Source organism: Diceros bicornis, chromosome 26 (assembly GCF_020826845.1).
Source record: "Diceros bicornis minor isolate mBicDic1 chromosome 26, mDicBic1.mat.cur, whole genome shotgun sequence".
Lineage (NCBI taxonomy): Eukaryota > Metazoa > Chordata > Mammalia > Perissodactyla > Rhinocerotidae > Diceros > Diceros bicornis.
The window spans coordinates 21,973,456-21,990,927 of record NC_080765.1 but is presented as its reverse complement, the minus strand read 5'-3'; the positions used below and the strand labels follow the sequence as shown (position 1 = coordinate 21,990,927).

Genomic DNA, 17,472 nt, shown 5'->3' with positions numbered 1-17,472 from the left:
CCAATAAAAATGGGCAAAGGGCAGTTCTCCAAAAAAGATACACAAATGGCCCATAAACACATGAAAAGATGTTCGATATCATTAACCATCAGGGAAATGCAAATCAAAATCACTGGTTACCATTTCACACCTACTAAGATGGATGTAATAAAAAAGACAATAATACGTGTTGGTGCAGATGCAGAGATATCAGAACCCTCATACATTGCTGATGAGAATGTAAAAATGGTGCACCTACTTTGGAAACAGTCTGGCAGTTCCCCAAAAGGTTAAACAGAGTGACCATGTGATCCAGCAATTCCACCCTAGGTATATACCTAGAAGATGAAAATATATCCACAAAGACTTGTATGTGAGTATTCATAGCAGCATTATTTATAATAGCCAAAAAGTCAACACAACCCAAATGTCCATCTGTTGATGAATTGATATACAAAATGTATATCTAGACAATGGAATATTATTCAGCAATAAAAAGAAATGAAGTGCAGAATAGGCAAATCTATTAGAGAGGAAGTATATTAGGGTTTACTTAGGGCTGGGGGTGATGGGGATTTACATCTATTTAAAATGTACAATTCGTTGGTTTTCAGTGTATTCAGAGTTGTGCAGCCGTGCTACAATCAATTTCAGAACATTTTCATCACCTGGCCCAAAGGCCCCTTACTCATTAATAGTCACTCCCCTTTCTCCCTCAGCACGCTCCTCCCCGCCGCCCCCGATTTCTTTGGATTTGCCTATTCTGGATAATTCATATAAATAGAATCATACAATGTGGTCTGTTGTGTCTGGCTTCTTTCACTTAGTGTAATGTTTTCAAGCTTCATCCATGTTGTAGCATGAATCAGTACTTCATATCTTTTTATTGTGGAGTAATATACTCCATTGTATGGATAATACCACACTTTATCCATTCATACAATTTCTCCACATCCTTGCCAACACTTATATCTCTTTGATTACAGCCTTCCTAGCGAGTGTGAAATGGTAACTCCTTGTAGTTTTGATTTGCATTTTGTTGGTGGCTAATGGTATTGAGCATCTTTTCATGTGCTTGTTGGCCATTTGGATAACTTCTTTGGAAAACTGTCTATTTAGATCATTTTTGTATGTGGTCAGAGGTAGGGATCTAAATTCATTCTTTTACATGGGGACATCTGGTTGTCCTAGCACGATTTATCAAAAAGACTGTTCTTTCCCCATTAAGTTGTCTTGGCACTGTTGTTGAAAATCAATCGACCGTAGATATAAGGGTTTATTTCTGGTCTCTCAGTTCTGCTCCATTGATCTTTATGTCTATCCTTATGCCAGTACCACACCATCTTGATTACTGTACCTTTGCAGTATGTTTTGTAATTGGGAAAACTGTTTTTCATTTTCAAGATTGTTTTGGCTATTCTGGATCCCTTGACTTTCCAAATGAATTTTAGGATGAGCTTATTAATTTCTGCAAAGAACCCAGCTGGGATTTTGATAGGGATTGCATTGAAACCATAGATCAGTTTGGGGACTATTGCTATCTTAACACTCTTAAGTCTTCTGATCCATGAACATAGGATAATTTTCCATTTATTTAGGTCTTCTTAAAATTTTTTAACAATGTTTTGTAGTTTTCAGAGTGAAAATTTTTGCACCTCTCTGGTTAAATTTATTCCTGAGTATTTTATTTTTTTGATGCAATTGTAAATGGAATTTTTTTCTTAATTGCATTTTTGGATTGTTCACTACAGCTGTATAGAAATACAGTGATTTTTGTCTATTGATCTTGTGTCCTGTGACCTTGCTATTAGTTCTAACTTTTTTTTTTTTTTTTTTACTAGTTCTAATAGTTGTTTAGTGGATTCCTCAGGATCTTCTGTATACAGGGTCATGTCATCTGCAAGTAGAGAGTTTTCCTTCTTTTTTTCCAATCTGGGTTCTTTTATTGCATTTTCATTGCCTACTTGCCCTCCCTAGAACCTCCAGAACAGTGTTGACTTATTCCTGATCTTAGGGGGGAAGGCTTTCAGTCTTTCACCATTAAGTATGATGTTGGCTGTGGGTTTTCATAGATGCCCTTTATCAGGTTGAGGAAGCTCCCCCTCTATTCCTAGGTTGTATATTGCTTTTTTAATAAAGAGAAGCAGAAAATTTAAGAAGATATGAGTATTTAAATACATGGAGTTCACAGTTTATTAGTGAGGGGGAAGTTTATTCTATTCAGTGTGAATCTGATCTTTGTGGATATAGAGATGTATTAATTGAACAATCTTTCTAAGAAGGCATGGTATCATGCAAAAATTTCAGCACCCTAAAAAGTTTCTTCTTGTTTTTTCCAATCTATCTTTATCTTTAGGCATATGTCCATTTTTACCTAGTTAAAATAAATAGCAAAGATAACTCCTCCTTTATTACCTTTTATTGTCTTTTATTCTTTTTCCAATTAATTTTTATTACATTTTATTTTCATCAGAATACATTCTTCTTATCTTAAGTCAGATATTTTTTAGTAGTTAATAATTCTCCCCTGTACAGTAAGGAAGTAAGTGTTTTGTGACGGGGAAAATGTCTTCATATAAAATCTTAAATAAGATTTTACAGATTAAAAAAATGGAGACCAGAATGTTTGAATCATTTGTCAGGAGAGTAGCAGCAGAGCTAGGGCCAGGCATGCTGCTTTTGGAAGGTACTGAATAAGTACGGCTTGACTTGGTGAACATACTGAATATAGACATCCTTGGATTGGGGTAGAATTCCAGGACAACTTGCCGCTGTATTAGTTTCCTAAGGCTGCTGTAACAAATTACCACAAACTGGGTGGCTTAAAACAACAAAAATGTATTCTCTCACAGTTCTGGTAGCTGGAATTCCAAACTCAGGGGGTCGGCTTGGTTCCACAGTCCGGGATGGGTTCCTTCTTGGGTGCTCAGAAGAAGAATCTGTTCCATGCCTCTCCCAGCTTCCCGTGGTTGCTAGCACTCCTTGGCACTTCTTGGCTTGCTGCTACATAACTCTGATCTCTGCCTCTGTCACTTGGCCGACTTTTCTCTGTGTGTGTCCGTCTCTCCACCTGGTGTTCTCTGTGTGTGTCTATCTCTGTGTCTCTTCTCCTTTTCTTATAAGGACCCCAGTCATATTGGATTAAGGACCCACCCTACTCCAGTATGACGTTGTCTTAACATACATCTTGGTTACATCTGAAAAGACCCTATTTTCAAATAAGGTCACATTCACAGGTACCAGGGGTTAGAACTTCAACATATCTTTCTGGAGGACACAGTTTAACCCACAACAGCCACTAATGAGGTTCTCTTCTGTTCCTCCTCCACCCCAGGTGCCCCCATATACCATGGCCCTTGTGTCTGCTGATTCCCGCATTGCAGAACTTCTCACAGAGCTCCATCAGCTGATCAAACAAACCCAGGTAAAAAGCCACGACCTCCTCTCCTAGAGGGGAACATGGACTGTGACCCAGAGCCGCGAGGGGGTGGGGTGGGGATGTAATGTTCAGAGAGATTGGACATGCAGTAACCAAGATGATGTAATCTTGACTACCATTCCTGTTTGATTTTCTATCATGTGCAGGATTTCATGATTCTCTTTGTTTAATAACAGCTATATTGAGATATAATTCACATACCACACAATTCACCCATTAGAGTGTACAATTCAGTGGTTTTTAGTATGTTCAAAGAGTTGTGCAACCATCACCACGATCAGTTTCAGAACATTTTCATTACCTGACAAAAATGCCTGGTACCCAATAGCAGCCACTCCCCTTTTCCTCCCCCCTTTACCCCAGGTAAACAAACTCTTATCAGGCGAGGTATTCTAAGGGTTTAGAGGTTATCTCCCAGGAGGTGGTCAAGGGCCAAACCTTTTTTGAAATGTGCAGGGTTTGAAAACCCAGGCCTGCTGAGTTAATCTTTTACTGCCCACACCACCTCCCTGGTCCTTGAGCTGGGCCCTTTTATAGCAAAACAGTCATATTTGTCTGATTATCTACATTTAGTGTAGCATTTATATAACAGATACAGCAAGCAGATCAGTATGAATATGCCTGATATTTGGAGGAGCCAGTGTGGGGTAGGGATAGATTTAAAGAAATAACTCATCTGTCCTATGGAACCAGTACATACATTTTCATATTTTTATATTCGTTTCCTCCCTTCATCAACCACTATTTGTACCTCCTGATAAATTTGTGCAGAACTGTTTAGCGTAGAAATTAGTTGATGTTTAGCTAAATCCAGTTTTTCCTCATTTTCCATGAGTATTACATTCTGAGAAGGATTTTACTCAATCTCCTAATACATTTTGTCATTAGTGTCAGTATTATCATAGACTTATTTATATAAGGTGGTTGAATCTTAGAAAAAATGCCGGAGTGTGACACCTCTTTGAGGTATGGTTATGGTAAAACTCAGTTTCATTACAAAACAAATCAGTAAGAATTACAGAGCTCTTTGTTATGCCTTCCCAAGAGGATTGGCCCTGCCCATTTAACAGATATTATTATGGACAGGCCTTATTACAGTTGGCCACGATTCAGTTATTTCTAAGTCAGCTGGGGACAAAGCCAGGCACTCTGTCTCAGCTCACAGCTTGTACTGAGATTGGTTTCCCTTGTGTGCTGTTGTACAGCAGGACCTACCTCCCACCTACAAGGAGGACACAGGTGATATTCAAAGTAAAAGTCCTATCTCTGCTAGCTGTACTTAGCATATGTCTTACTTTGATCTATTCTTGGATCAAGGGTAGTCATGGTGCATCAGTGTAAATTACAAGTGCCTCTAGAGGGCTTCCATTGGTTTGGAGGTCCATGAGATTCCCATAGGTGTGCCCCTTGGGGCTCAGCAGGTAGGACGGAGGGCCATTGCCCCATTACTTCAGCCTCCATCTGTATTAAAATAGTCCAGAGACTCTGGTGGGTCAGGGTGCAAGCCCTTTCTCGGCAACAGATAGGTCCTAGAATTATCAGGCGTTACTTTGTTGGGTTGGCCTGACCCGCTTTACTAAAGTCTCATTGTCTTTCCAGGCTAACTCTCCTGCCTTCCTCCTGCAGGAGAACTCACTTCAGTCTGTTTATTCTCAATAACAAATCTTTCCCTCCGTAATGCTGCTTCTCCAAAAGTGAATTCAGGGGCCGGCCCTGTGGCGTAGCGGTTAAGTGCACGTGCTCCGCTGCTGGCGGCCCGGGTTCGGATCTCCGGGGCGCACCGATGCACCGCTTGTCAGGCCATGCCGTGGTGGCGTCCCATATAAAGTGGAGGAAGATGGGCACAGATGTTAGCCCAGGGCCAGTCTTCCTCAGCAAAAAGAGGAGGATTGGCATGGATGTTAGCTCAGGGCTGATCTTTCTCACAAAAAAAAAAAAAAAAACCAAAAGTGAATTCAACTTGTCCCACGTGGACACACCAACACCTGTCTCCCCTAAAGCCCTTTTCTATCTGTGGGACAATGTTGCTTACTCCGCCAGGCATTTTGTTGCTGTTGTGTGCTCATGGTCTGGGTGCAGGTAGGATACATACTTTGACCCGAAAGTGTTGGGTGCCCCACACTAGGGTTAGATGCGTGGTGGGAACACCTAGATGTAATTTAGCCTGAGTGTATCATATGGCCTCTCAAAACCTTCCTCATCTCAGGGTGAGGCTGTTCCCCAGGGGAATTTGGACCCACCGTGTGGTGTCTGCTGCTTTAATCTTATCAGAAACCCATTTTTTTCCTATTCTAAAAAATAGCGTTTCATTCACAAAAACAAAGGTGATACATACTTGTGCATAACTCGCTGTGGCATATTGGGCATGCGCTGCTGTATTCTGTCCATTATAACTGGGACCTTTCTAAGCATTCGATCATCCCGGTTTATAGTTCCACAGTGGTCAATGTGCTGGCAGCCACACACCACACAGCCCGATGGCTTAGGAGGCAGCAGTTCCCGGAAATTCCTTCCCGGAAGATATCCTTCATAGTGGGGTGTAACCTGAAAAGTAAGAGTCAAAAGATACTGGCACACACATTGCTAAGGGAAAGAGCCCAGTCTGAAAGGTTATATGCTGTATGGTTCCAACGGTATGACATTCTGGGAAAGACAAAACTATAGAGAAAGTAAAAAGATCAGTGATTGCAGGGGCTTGGAGAGAGGCTGAGATGGATAGGGGGACAGGGGAGTTCTAGGGAGGTGCAACTATTGTGTAGGGTACTGTCATGGTGGATACAGGACATTATGCATTTGTCAAAACCCATAGAATGTACAACACGACAAGTGAACCTTAATGTAATCTGTGGGCTTTAGCTAATAATCATTATCAATATTGGTTCGTTAATTGTAACAAATGTACCACACTAATGCAAGATGTTAATAATAGGTGAAACTCTGTGCAGGGGAGAGCAGGTATAGTATATGGGAACTCTGTTATCTGCTATCTGCTCAGTTTTTCTGTAAACTAAAACTGCTCTAAAAATATTTTATTAATAAAATTTAAAAGATAAAGAAAGAAAAGATACACATTACTAGAATTCTGTTCAGTCATCAACAGTTAGTCTAGTTTATCATTATACCATATAACTAAAATGCCTCTCAGAGGGATGCCACTCAGCTTTGCAGGCATCCATTTGACTTGGTCAGGTTCCAAAAGCAGGGGTGATCTTGGCAAACTGGTCATCTGGTATAACTGAGCCAAGAGCCAATATTATTCTCTTGCTCTCAGCCTCTCTCAAGATATTAATTAACTATTGAATTTCCCTCATTGCATAACCCATTTATTCATTCTTTGACCCTCAGCTACTGTTGCTCCTTCTATCCATTTGTGATTGATTTTTACACCAACTTTTCTACCTTTGGAAGGACATTAGGTTTGGCTATACTGTGCTGGTCCAGATTGCTGACAGCAGCGCTAGTCCAGCAAGTCCATTCATGTAGGGTTGGGTTACATAGGTGCGAACTGGTGGGCTATTCTGACCACTAGGCAGTACAGCTGTGTTCACTGTTAACCCCATTTTGCCAGAAGGGGTGAAGCCACAACCCATCCCCTCAGGCACTTAGAAATTCTGATGTAAAGGTTAAAACGTATAGTTACAATGTCTTCTTGAGGAATCATCTCTGCTTCCGGCATCTTTAGTTGCAGTGCTGGTCCCAGGACCTCTGATGTGGGGAAGAATTGTACCAGCATCCTTCCCCATTCCCTCTTCCCCAGATGGATTGACCATAGATATATGTGTTAATTTCTGGACTCGCAGTTCTGTTCCATTGATCTATATGCCAGTACCAGACTATTTGATTACCATAGCTTTGTAGTAAATTTTGAAATCGGGAAATGTGAGTCTTCCAACATGGTTTTTCTTTTCAGGATTCTTTTAGCTATTCTGGGTCCCTTGAATTTCCATATGAATTTTAGGATGAGCTTGTCAATTTCTGCAAAGAATTCAGCTGTAATTTAAATGGGGATTGCATTGAATCTGTAGATCAATTTTTCTCTTTTTGGTAAAGGAGAGTCATTAAATGTATAACTTATGATTTAACTTTAATGCCTTTTGTAACGCTTTTCTATTAGTCAGGGAAGAAAATCCTTTTGAACTTATCCTGAATTTGGATTTAGAAATGAGGGCCATGTTTATGGGTCCTCGGGCCTGGAATGCAGGGTGTCACAGCAGGATGAAGGGCCTCCTCATGTCCTCTTGACTTGATCCTTGCAGGAAGAGCGTTCGCGGAGCGAACACAACTTAGTGAACATCCAGAAGACCCACGAGCGGATGCAGACAGAGAACAAGAGTGAGTAGCTGGGCTCAGGAGAGGAGGGGATGAGTGGGGGTGTGGGCCAAGACTGGGAACGTGGTGTCATTTCCGAAAGGGACTATTGCATATATCTGCATAATCCAAAATGAACTGCTCCTTAGGCCAGAGGGACAGTTTTCCTTTAGGCTGGGTGACCTAAGGTGACCCAGAGACAGATGACAGACTGCCTAGTGCTAAGGGACCTTAGAATCCCCCAACTCAAGGGACTGGAAGGTCAGTGAAATTGTTAGGAGGCATCCAGGACCCCCCTTAGAGTGCACAGGCACCCCAGTTAGCTGGTGTTTTCTAGAGACAGCTTCCCTCCCAGTGTGCCCTGCACATGCCCCAAGGCCCTAGACAGTCAGGCTCCTAGGCTGGTGCTTTCCAGCTCTGAGCAGCTTTGAGAATTGTTTTCTGTTTTCTCCTATGCTGAGAAATATTTTCTGCGTGTGTCATGCTATGGCAAAGGTTAGAAAGTCCTCTCCTAGATGCAGCGAGAGCATTTTACCATATGAAAATGTAAACTTGTTGAACTTGGGCTGTCTGCCTCGGGGAGCACTTCTGAGCCAGTAAAGCTCATACCTCGGTCCGTGGCCTCTCTGCGCCTCCCAAAGTCTGATTCCAGTTTCCTGGAAGCAGCACCCCATTACTGCCAGCTGCCCCTCACCCATGCCTCTTTCTCCCTGTCTTTACTCTGCAGTCTCTCCCTATTACCGGACAAAGCTGCGGGGCCTCTACACAACTGCCAAGGCCGATGCAGAGGCCGAGTGCAAGTGAGTACCGTCCACTGGTCTGCGGCACCTCCTCCTTCCTCGGCCGGGCGCTGGGCTGCAGGAGCCTACAGGCCACAACCCCAGCTTGCCTTTCCTGCCATGGATAAGCAGATTCCTACTCCCCAGCCTCTCCCTTGGGGCCCACCTTCCCTAGAGCCCACTTCTAGGTGCCCTCATCCCACTAGCCCTCCTGTTCTATAGATGCAGCAAGGTGGAGGTCAAATCCCAGCGCTGCCAATCACTAGTCACGTGGCCTTAGGCCATCACTTCAGCTGAGACTCAGTTTCTCCATCATTAAAACAGGGATGACAGTTGCCTACAGAATTGTCAAAATAAAATGGGATGATGGTATAAAGTGCCTAATACCAGTGTTTTTCAAACTCTTTTGACCATAACTCACTGTAGGAAATATATTCTCTACTGTGGCCCAATAATAATAATAATAATAATGTCTATGCGGCCTTACTGTGTGCCAGGTACTATTCCAAGTACTTTATGTAGTTAATCCTCAGAGCAACCCTAAAATGGGGGTTACCATCAAATGAGGAAACTGAGACACAGAGGGGATACGTAATCTGCCAAAAGTCACACAGGTAATAAGTGGAGGAGCCCAATTTTAAACCCAAAGTCCATATTCTTTTGCCTTCCCACAGCATACATATTTATTTTATATGTATATATATCAGACTTGGAACATGAACTATAGTTTTTACTGTTACTATGTATAGTCTATTTCTGTTTTACTTTTTTTTTTTTTTGTGAGGAAGATAGGCCCTGAGCTAACATCTGCCAATCCTCCTCTTTTTGCTGAGGAAGACCGGCCCTGAGCTAACATCTATTGCCAATCCTCCTCCTTTTTTTCCCTTTTCTCCCCAAGGCCCCAGTAGATAGTTGTATGTCATAGTTGCACATCCTTCTAGTTGCTGTATGTGGGACAGCACGGCCGGACAAGCGGTGCGTTGGTGTGCACCCAAGATCCGAACCCGGGCCGCCAGTAGTGGAGCGCGCACACTTAGCCACCAAGCCATGGGGCCGGCCCCCTCTGTTTTACTTTTTAAGTGGCAGTTGTTACCCAAGAAATAGTTTCATGACTCACTAATGAGTCTCAGCCTGCAGTTGAAATAATTGCCTTGCACACATGGGTGGTGGCACACGCAGGGCCCAGTGGGGGTGACAACCATGCACCGGAGTCAACACCCTAAGCATTATTGGTGGCTCCAGGGCTCTTCTTTTCTTCCCATCTGGCTCTTCACAGGCTCTGCCTGTGCTCGTGGTCTCATATTTTCTTTGCCTGCTGCCATTCTGCAAAGCTTTGCTGGTGCTTACCCTGCACCTGGCACTAGGCAGTCCCCATGTAGAGAGACACAAGGATAGCAAGGATCCTGCCTTGAAGGGCAAGCAGTCCAGAAAGGAGAGATACCCTAAAAAAAACAGTTACAGGACAGTGTAGTTGGTGGGCTGGCAGAGATGGGGCTTACTGTGCCTGGGGATCTGGGACAGCCTCAGGAAGGAGGAGAGATGAGCTAGGGGTCAGTAGGCAGACAAGACTGAGAGCCCAGGCAGAAGGGACAGAGTGTGCAAAGGCCGTGAAGGAGTGCCTGCAGGGCAGTGCATGTGGGGAGTGAGAACTAGTCCTGTATGGCTGGGGAAGGAGAGGGCAGGATGTGGAGGGCCTCCAATACCTGGACTTTATCCTGGAGGCCACAGGGAGCCAATGAAGGCTCCATGGAGAGTAGACTGGGTGAGATGCAAGGCTAGTTAGGAGACAAGAGATGGTAATGGAGTTGAGCTGAGACAGTGGCAGTGGGGATGGACAAGCAAGAATGGGTTCAAGGGCAATTTCTGAGATCAAATTGGGGGACCAGTTGGGAAGAGAGAAGTTGAAGATTCCAAGGTTTTTAGCTTGGACAAAGGGATCTGATGGGGATCCCTATGCCAGGTTGGGGAGCAGAACAAAAGGGTGAGGCCGACTAGGGGTGGGGAGAGGAGACACTGAATTCTGATTGGAGGTGTTGACTTCTTGGCTCTCCAGCCCACCCTTCCCCACCCCCATATTCTCCCTGATTTGCAAGTTTATCATCTGGCCACAGTTGGGCCCTTTCCCACTCACCTGGTTGGAGTTTGGCTTGCGTAAGTCAGAGTGACTCAGGCTCACATGACAGTAAAAGGCAAACTGTCCCTTCCCCTCTCATCTGCTGGCAAAGTGAGGTGACCGCTTCTGAGACCAGTTTGGTGTGGGCTCTCTCTGGCATTGACTGAACTAGGGTTAAACATTTATAAGCTTGTTTCATAACTGCAGTCCCAACTTCTTGCAATTCTGCTGCATTTCACTTTTCAGACTCTTAAACGTTCGTACATTTATTGACTAAACACCGAGTAAGGCCTCCTCACCTCCAAACGCCATCCTGGGAACGGGAGAGCGGGCGAGATGGCCGAGACTCCCCCTGCCCGCAGGGAGCTCCGAGTCTAGTTGGGGAAAACATACGTTACTGTATGTTCCTATGGCGCTGATCCAGGTGGTGTAACACACATCAGCCCATTTTCTAAAGGGATTAATTAAAACTCTCAAGAAACTGAAGAGGCCAAGAGCCCTAGTCAGGAACTAGCCCGAGTCCCATGAGTCCTGTGGTGCATTGCTGTGCTTTCTGCCGTGTGCACCACAGCTGCCTCCCAGCTGGTTCTCCTCCTCCTGCTTTGCAGAAAATGGAAAGTAGCCCCTGTGTCTTCATTTAACAATCATCTCTTTTTTTAAAAGGCCTTAAGGTGGCACACTGGCAGCAGGGGTCAAAGGGAAACAAGGTCAAAGGCCTCCCTCTCCATATTCCAGTGGAGGATGGGCAGCCATTCCTGGGTGGGAAAAAGTGATTTTCTAAGAGTTCAAAAGGCATTTCTCAAGCTGCAGCTCTCAAAGGGCCGAGTGCACGGCGTAAGGGATAGTGTCCTCTGGGACACTTTGGCCACAGACAGTGGCTATCTCTCTTTCTTTGAACAGCCTCAGCCACTCAGTTCCAGCTAGGGAAGGTCGTTTAATAGTGGCTAAGCCAGTGCAGGCAGAGGTGTAGCTTAGCTTTCCAAGGGCCTGAATGACTCACAAGCCTGGAGGAGAGAATGAAGGCCGTGGTGGTGGGACCATCTTTCTGAGCCAGGTGCTGAGGCCTGGAAGCAGACCATTTGCTGGTGGGCACCTGCAGCATGGATATTGACCCATGTTGCTGACCAGAGGTCGTGCTCTAGTCTAGACATGTCACGAGATGTGTCAGCTCGGAAGCCAGAGAAAGGTATTTCTCCCTCCTCACCCCTGACACGGACCACACTCAAACAGAGACCACTTAGAGGTGGGCAAAGAAGCCATGTGCCTGAGAAGCTACCACCTGTTACCTTATCCCTCTATTGCAGCCACTCCCCCTCTGCAGCCTGCAGCCGAGAGGGTGCAAAGAAGCCAGCGGTGCGGCCGCAGGTTCCTCCTGCTCTAGGTGGGCGGAGGGGAGGAGGGTTCCACCTGTCCAGCACCCCTGTGGTCAGCTGCTTTCCTTCTAAGATGCTCTACAAACACAACTCCAACCATCTCAGCCAGAGAGGTGGCCTAAAAGGAAATTTTTTTTATCTTTTTTCTTTTTAAAAGGTTCCCCTAATCAAATTATTACACTGTGCATTTGTATGCAGCTGTATTGGATTATTTTAAAGGGCCCACACTGTCTTAGCCCCTTGCTAATGGTCAGGGAGGAGGTGCTGGGGTCGGGGGAGGAAGGTTAGGGCTTGGGGCTGTTGGCTGCGATCAAAGGAACGTCAGCCAGAAAAAAGCCCTTCCTTAACTGTCCCAGGTGAAGGGGGACTCTTGGGGTGGCCCCATCCCCGAAGGGTGCTGTCAGGCAGGCTGGCTGCCTGTCAGAAGGTAGGGGCCCATGCTTTGCCTGGGAGGTAATACTAGATGAACTAAAGCTTGTATGGTTCTGAGATGGAGAAGTTTCAGTTCCAGAAAAGTGCTTTTTACATAGTAAATGGTCTTAAAACATTGTTTCCTCGAATCTCTGCAGTGGAACTGCAATAACTTTACGAAATGGAGTACTGCCTTCCTCTCCTAGAGATTCACGATGCAAGTTAAGATATTAAAGGCTCTGCCAAGCTCTACAACAATTTCTTTAACTCTGTTTCACAAAGTTGCTGGCAGTGGAATACATTTACAATCTGGTTCTCAAGTCTGGCTGCGCCCAGAGGGTCTGGTTTAATTGAGGTGGAGCTCAGACATTGATATTGATTTAACCTTTTATTTGTATGTAATTTCAGACTTACATAAATGTAATATTTTACCACATCTGCTTTATCATTCTCTATGTATACACACGCTATTTTTTTCCTGAACGGTTTCCGTTATAGACACGATGCCCCTTGACCTCCAAATACATCAGTCAGTATTTGCTAAGGACAGTGACACTCTTTTACAACGATGGTACATGTCTGAAAGTCAGGAAATTAACACTGATGTAAAACTATTCACTAACCTACAAATCTTATTCAGATTTCATCACCATCCACTAATGTCCTCTATGGCAAAAGAAAAGACCATCTGTCTAGCCCAGATCACCACTGCATTTATTATCAGGTCTCTCCAGTCTCCTTCAATCTGGACCAGTTCCCAGGCTGTCTTTGCCTTTCATGACCTTGACATTTTGAAGATTATAGGCCAGTGACTTTGTAGAATGCCCCTCACTTGGGTTTGTCTGAGGTTCCCTCAGGGTTACATTCAGGTTTTACGCTCTTGGCAGTAACAGCACAGAAGTGATGGTGTCCCCGGCGCATCATATTAGAAGGAGCAAGACACTGTCCCGTGGGTTAAGGTGGTCTCTTCCTGGTTTCTCCCGCATCCAGTTATTGCTGTTTTCCACCGCGTAATTAGTAAGTGTCTTATGGAAGATACTGGGAGACTATGTAAATGTCCCATTTCACATCAGACCCACTAGTTTGGGCATCTGTTTACGATTCTTGCTTAAAACATTTGGGATTTTTTTTTAATTCCCCAGGGGATTCTAATGTCCAGCTGGGGCTGAAAACCACTCCATTAATATCTCACAGAATACAGCTTAGGACATGCTACCTAAAACCGTGTCCTCCTCACAGGCCCAGCAGCAATGATCAGACTTTCCAAGTTCCCTTTGGCCTCCTTGCTTTTACTCCGTCTCTGCTTTCCTGGATGCTGACGGCCCTGTGTCCCAGTGCTGACAAGCCTGCGGGGGGGGCTAGCTGAGCCCTCCCAGGGTCCTGCCCAGGAACGCTGAACTGCGACGCCCCGAGCACATGGGGCAAGGTGTTCACCCTCCCTGCTTTGGTTAGCCCGCTTCCCTCTACCAAGGCTGCCCCCATTCTGGCCTCTGCCTGATGAGCTCCACAAGAGTCAAGTCCTCCGGGGCGCCCACTGGGACACTGTCTTGTGCTGTGTTCTCATGTGTCTCCCTCCCGATGAACAAAGGCTTCAGAACCACGTGGGCATTTACCAAAGGTTTGCTAGAGGAATGGTGGAGAGTAGATGACCCAGAGTGGAGTCTGTGCTGCTGATTGCTGTTGAAGTATTCTTTGGGGGACCTTCTCCAAGGTCTAGGATAAAGAAGCCTTCCTCCCACAAGGATTTCTTCCTCCCACAAGAGAATTCCTGGGGCTGCAGCCTTTCGGGGACGAGTCCCCTCCACCCCAGCTCTGCTCTGAGCCAAGAAAACTCCCCACAGTCCTCTGGACTGTCTCCTGTTACATGTCCCGCCTTGGGCAGACCTGACTTTGACCTTCTGTCCTCCGAATCGCAGGAGGTTGTTGGAGGCTGCCAGCACTCAGCAAAACTTCTTCAGGATTTGTCAAACACACACAGGCAAAGGCAGCTCTCTCTGCTTTGCTTATGTCTCTAGGATCCTATGATTGTTTTGGCCTGCTACTTCTTACTGTCTCATCAGTTCTTTTATGCTTTTCACATTAAGAAACACAGACGTAGGGTTTCTAGTTTTAGGCAGTAGGGTCGGTCTGAGTTAGCCAGACTCCCACAACCAGAAAAAGAAGTCTTTGCTTCGTCCTTCATCCAGACCTCTTCTCTCCCTTCTCCCCAACCTCAGCATCCTCCGGAAAGCCCTAGATAAGATTGCGGAAATCAAGTCTCTGTTGGAAGAGAGGCGGATTGGTGAGTGAGAGACAAGTTCGGTGTTCCTTGACCAGGCGGAGTGAGGGGCCCTAAGAGCAGCATCACGTCTCCCTGTGGAGGAGCCTGGAACCTCAGCCTGGTGTGATCATTCCGTGGGCTTCTGACAGAGAAGCGCACCTGTGCAGCCTGGGACTGGGGTGGGAATGGAGAGCATGCCCAGTGCTCAGGCAGGGTCATCCAGTTCTCACTCTGCAGACCAGGACGATTTGCCCCGCTCCCTCTTCTTTCTCCCTCTTGATCTACAGACGGGGCAGTCACCTTCCTCCTTCCCCCGACTCCCATTTCTTGACGTGGTGAGAACCTGGCTGTTTTTTGAGAGCCACACCTCAGGTGTCTTGAAGCCAGCCTTTCAGGCAGAGTTTACACAGGGTGTGGCTTGCAAATGCTTTCAGACTGAGGCTTTCCCACTTCTCTCTTGCTGAAGTTCACGTTAAGTGTACCTACAGCCGGCTGAGATTTACACTCACTGAACAAACGGATGTAACCAGCACCCAGGTCAAGAAACACATGACAGCACCTCAGAAGCCCTCTTTTGCCCCCACTAGTTCCCTCGCCCCAAGGGTACCTGACATCTCACCAATCTGTTAGTGTAGCCTGGCCGTCTCTCTCACCGTGGGCGTCTAGTGGGAGGGGCAGGGATCACATCTGGGCCCTTGGTGCTAACTCGGGGTATGGGGCTCCAGGCTGAACTCCTCTGACAGCTCCACGCAGGCGTGCTAGGGTGGGTCTGGGGACAGGCACCTGTCCCTGGTGCCTCGGGCTCACTTCCTTCCCACAGCGGCCAAGATCGCGGGCCTGTACAATGACTCGGAGCCCCCTCGGAAGACCATGCGCAGGGGCGTGCTGATGACCCTGCTGCAGCAGTCAGCCATGACCCTGCCCCTGTGGATCGGGAAGCCTGGTGACAAGTGAGGGCAGGCCCGGGGGTTGGCGGGGAGCTGGCATGGAAGGGGCTAGGACTAACACTTTCTCCCACCCTCAGGCCCCCACCCCTCTGTGGGGCCATTCCGGCCTCTGGGGACTATGTGGCCAAACCTGGAGACAAGGTGGCAGCCCGGGTCAAGGCCGTGGATGGGGATGAGCAGTGGATCCTGGCTGAGGTGGTCAGTTACAGCCATGCCACCAACAAGTGAGTGGACACCCAGCTCTGTGGGCCACTCTCCTGTCATCACACCTGCGTGGGCTACTCCTTTGTCACCCATCTGCAGGACAGGAGAAGAGCTTCCCCACAGGGTGCCTGTGGGGACGGGGATGGCAGGTGAAGCGAAGCAGCCGGCTCCTTGGGCTACTTCTCCTCCCCGCCCTGCTCCTTCGCCTCCTCACCCTGCTCTTTGCCCTCCTCACAGCTCCCCAACTTGCACCTCCCTGCATCCACCATTTTCCTTTCCTTCTCCCGCAGGTATGAGGTAGATGACATTGATGAAGAAGGCAAAGAGTGAGTGTGCTGGCCAGGGAGGGGCCGTGAAAGCCTGGGGGACAGCCGAGCTGCTGGGAAGGAGCCCCAAGCTGGCCATGGGTTGACCTAAGCCCCCTCTCCAGGAGACACACACTGAGCCGGCGGCGTATCATCCCACTGCCCCAGTGGAAGGCCAACCCTGAGACGGACCCCGAAGCATTGTTCCAGAAGGAGCAGCTCGTGCTGGCCCTGTATCCCCAGACCACCTGCTTCTACCGTGCCCTGATCCACACGCCCCCACAGCGGGTAAGGCAGCCCCCAGGGGAGAGACTCTCCAGAGACCAGGACCGGGATGACCAGATGGGTCGTGGGGTCATCGTCCCACTTCCTTCCCCTCTTCTCATCTCACGGCCTCTCAGGCTGGGAGGGTCCTGCGAGTTGCCCTCCCTCTTCTGCTCATGCTCTGCCCTGTAACTCCCCTCCTGCCCTGTCCTCCAGGGCAGCGCCAGCTGACCCTCCTCTTTCCCACCCTAAGAGCCTTAGCCAGTCTCGAGTGCAATGGAGCCTGTGTGTCCGCTAGTCTAACCTCGCTTTTGCACTGAGATGAGCAGCCTGAGCCCTGAGCCAGGAAGCGCCGTGCCCAGGGCCTGTCTTCCCACCCCTGCCTCCTGCACCACTGCCCCTTTCCTGGCCTGAAGCTGCTCTCCCTCGTGCTCCTGGGACATTGCTGGCACCCTGCTCACCCATCACCTGATGGCAGTTTCAAGGCTGTTGTCCCCTCTTCCTCCAGGATGCCTGCCCGCTGCCCTCTAGGTTGTCCTTGATCCCTTTAAGCAGGGTCCCTGAAAGGCACCAGAGCCTCCAGTTATGCCCACCCACGTAGGCAGTCTCCCTTCTCCCTGCTCTGACCCCCTACCCTTGGCCCTCTGTTGCTGAGGAAACAGCTCTGTAGTAGCAGGGCCTGGGTTCCAACATCTAGACTTCTTGAGCGAAGAGGAGGACAGGAGAGGCTGGGAGCCCAGGCACCCGAGGTTCCTGTCGGTCTAGGCCTGGGGGCCTCTGACCAGCCCCTCCTATCTGCCCCCTGCCACAGCCCCAGGATGACTACTCGGTCCTGTTTGAAGACACCTCCTATGCAGATGGTTACTCCCCTCCCCTCAATGTGGCCCAGAGGTACGTGGTGGCTTGTAAGGAGCCCAAGAAAAAGTGAAGCAGGCTGGCAGATTCGCTATCGCCTGCCACCCTCAAGCGGGAATGCAACAAAAGATTGTGTGAACAAATAAACATTCTTCCCCCTTGCCTGTGTCTCCCGGGTTTTACTTTTCCAGATCCTTCTTCCCTGCCCCATGTAGGGCGAGTTGGGGAACTGGAG

At 47.4% G+C, this 17,472-nt stretch overlaps 1 protein-coding gene across 1 annotated transcript in view; it reads left to right on the top strand.

Annotated features, from left to right (window-relative positions):
- SGF29 (SAGA complex associated factor 29) overlaps positions 1-17,417 on the top strand; it is a 29,733-nt gene extending 12,316 nt beyond the window's left edge. Inside the window, exons 2-10 of the mRNA XM_058569716.1 lie at positions 3,314-3,403; positions 7,675-7,750; positions 8,454-8,526; positions 14,619-14,683; positions 15,483-15,612; positions 15,687-15,833; positions 16,104-16,139; positions 16,244-16,406; positions 17,194-17,417. Of these exons, the coding sequence (XP_058425699.1) occupies positions 3,314-3,403; positions 7,675-7,750; positions 8,454-8,526; positions 14,619-14,683; positions 15,483-15,612; positions 15,687-15,833; positions 16,104-16,139; positions 16,244-16,406; positions 17,194-17,310 (897 nt within the window). The 3' untranslated portion in view covers positions 17,311-17,417. The remainder of the gene's footprint in view (positions 1-3,313; positions 3,404-7,674; positions 7,751-8,453; positions 8,527-14,618; positions 14,684-15,482; positions 15,613-15,686; positions 15,834-16,103; positions 16,140-16,243; positions 16,407-17,193) is intronic.
- Positions 17,418-17,472: the final 55 nt, after the last annotated feature.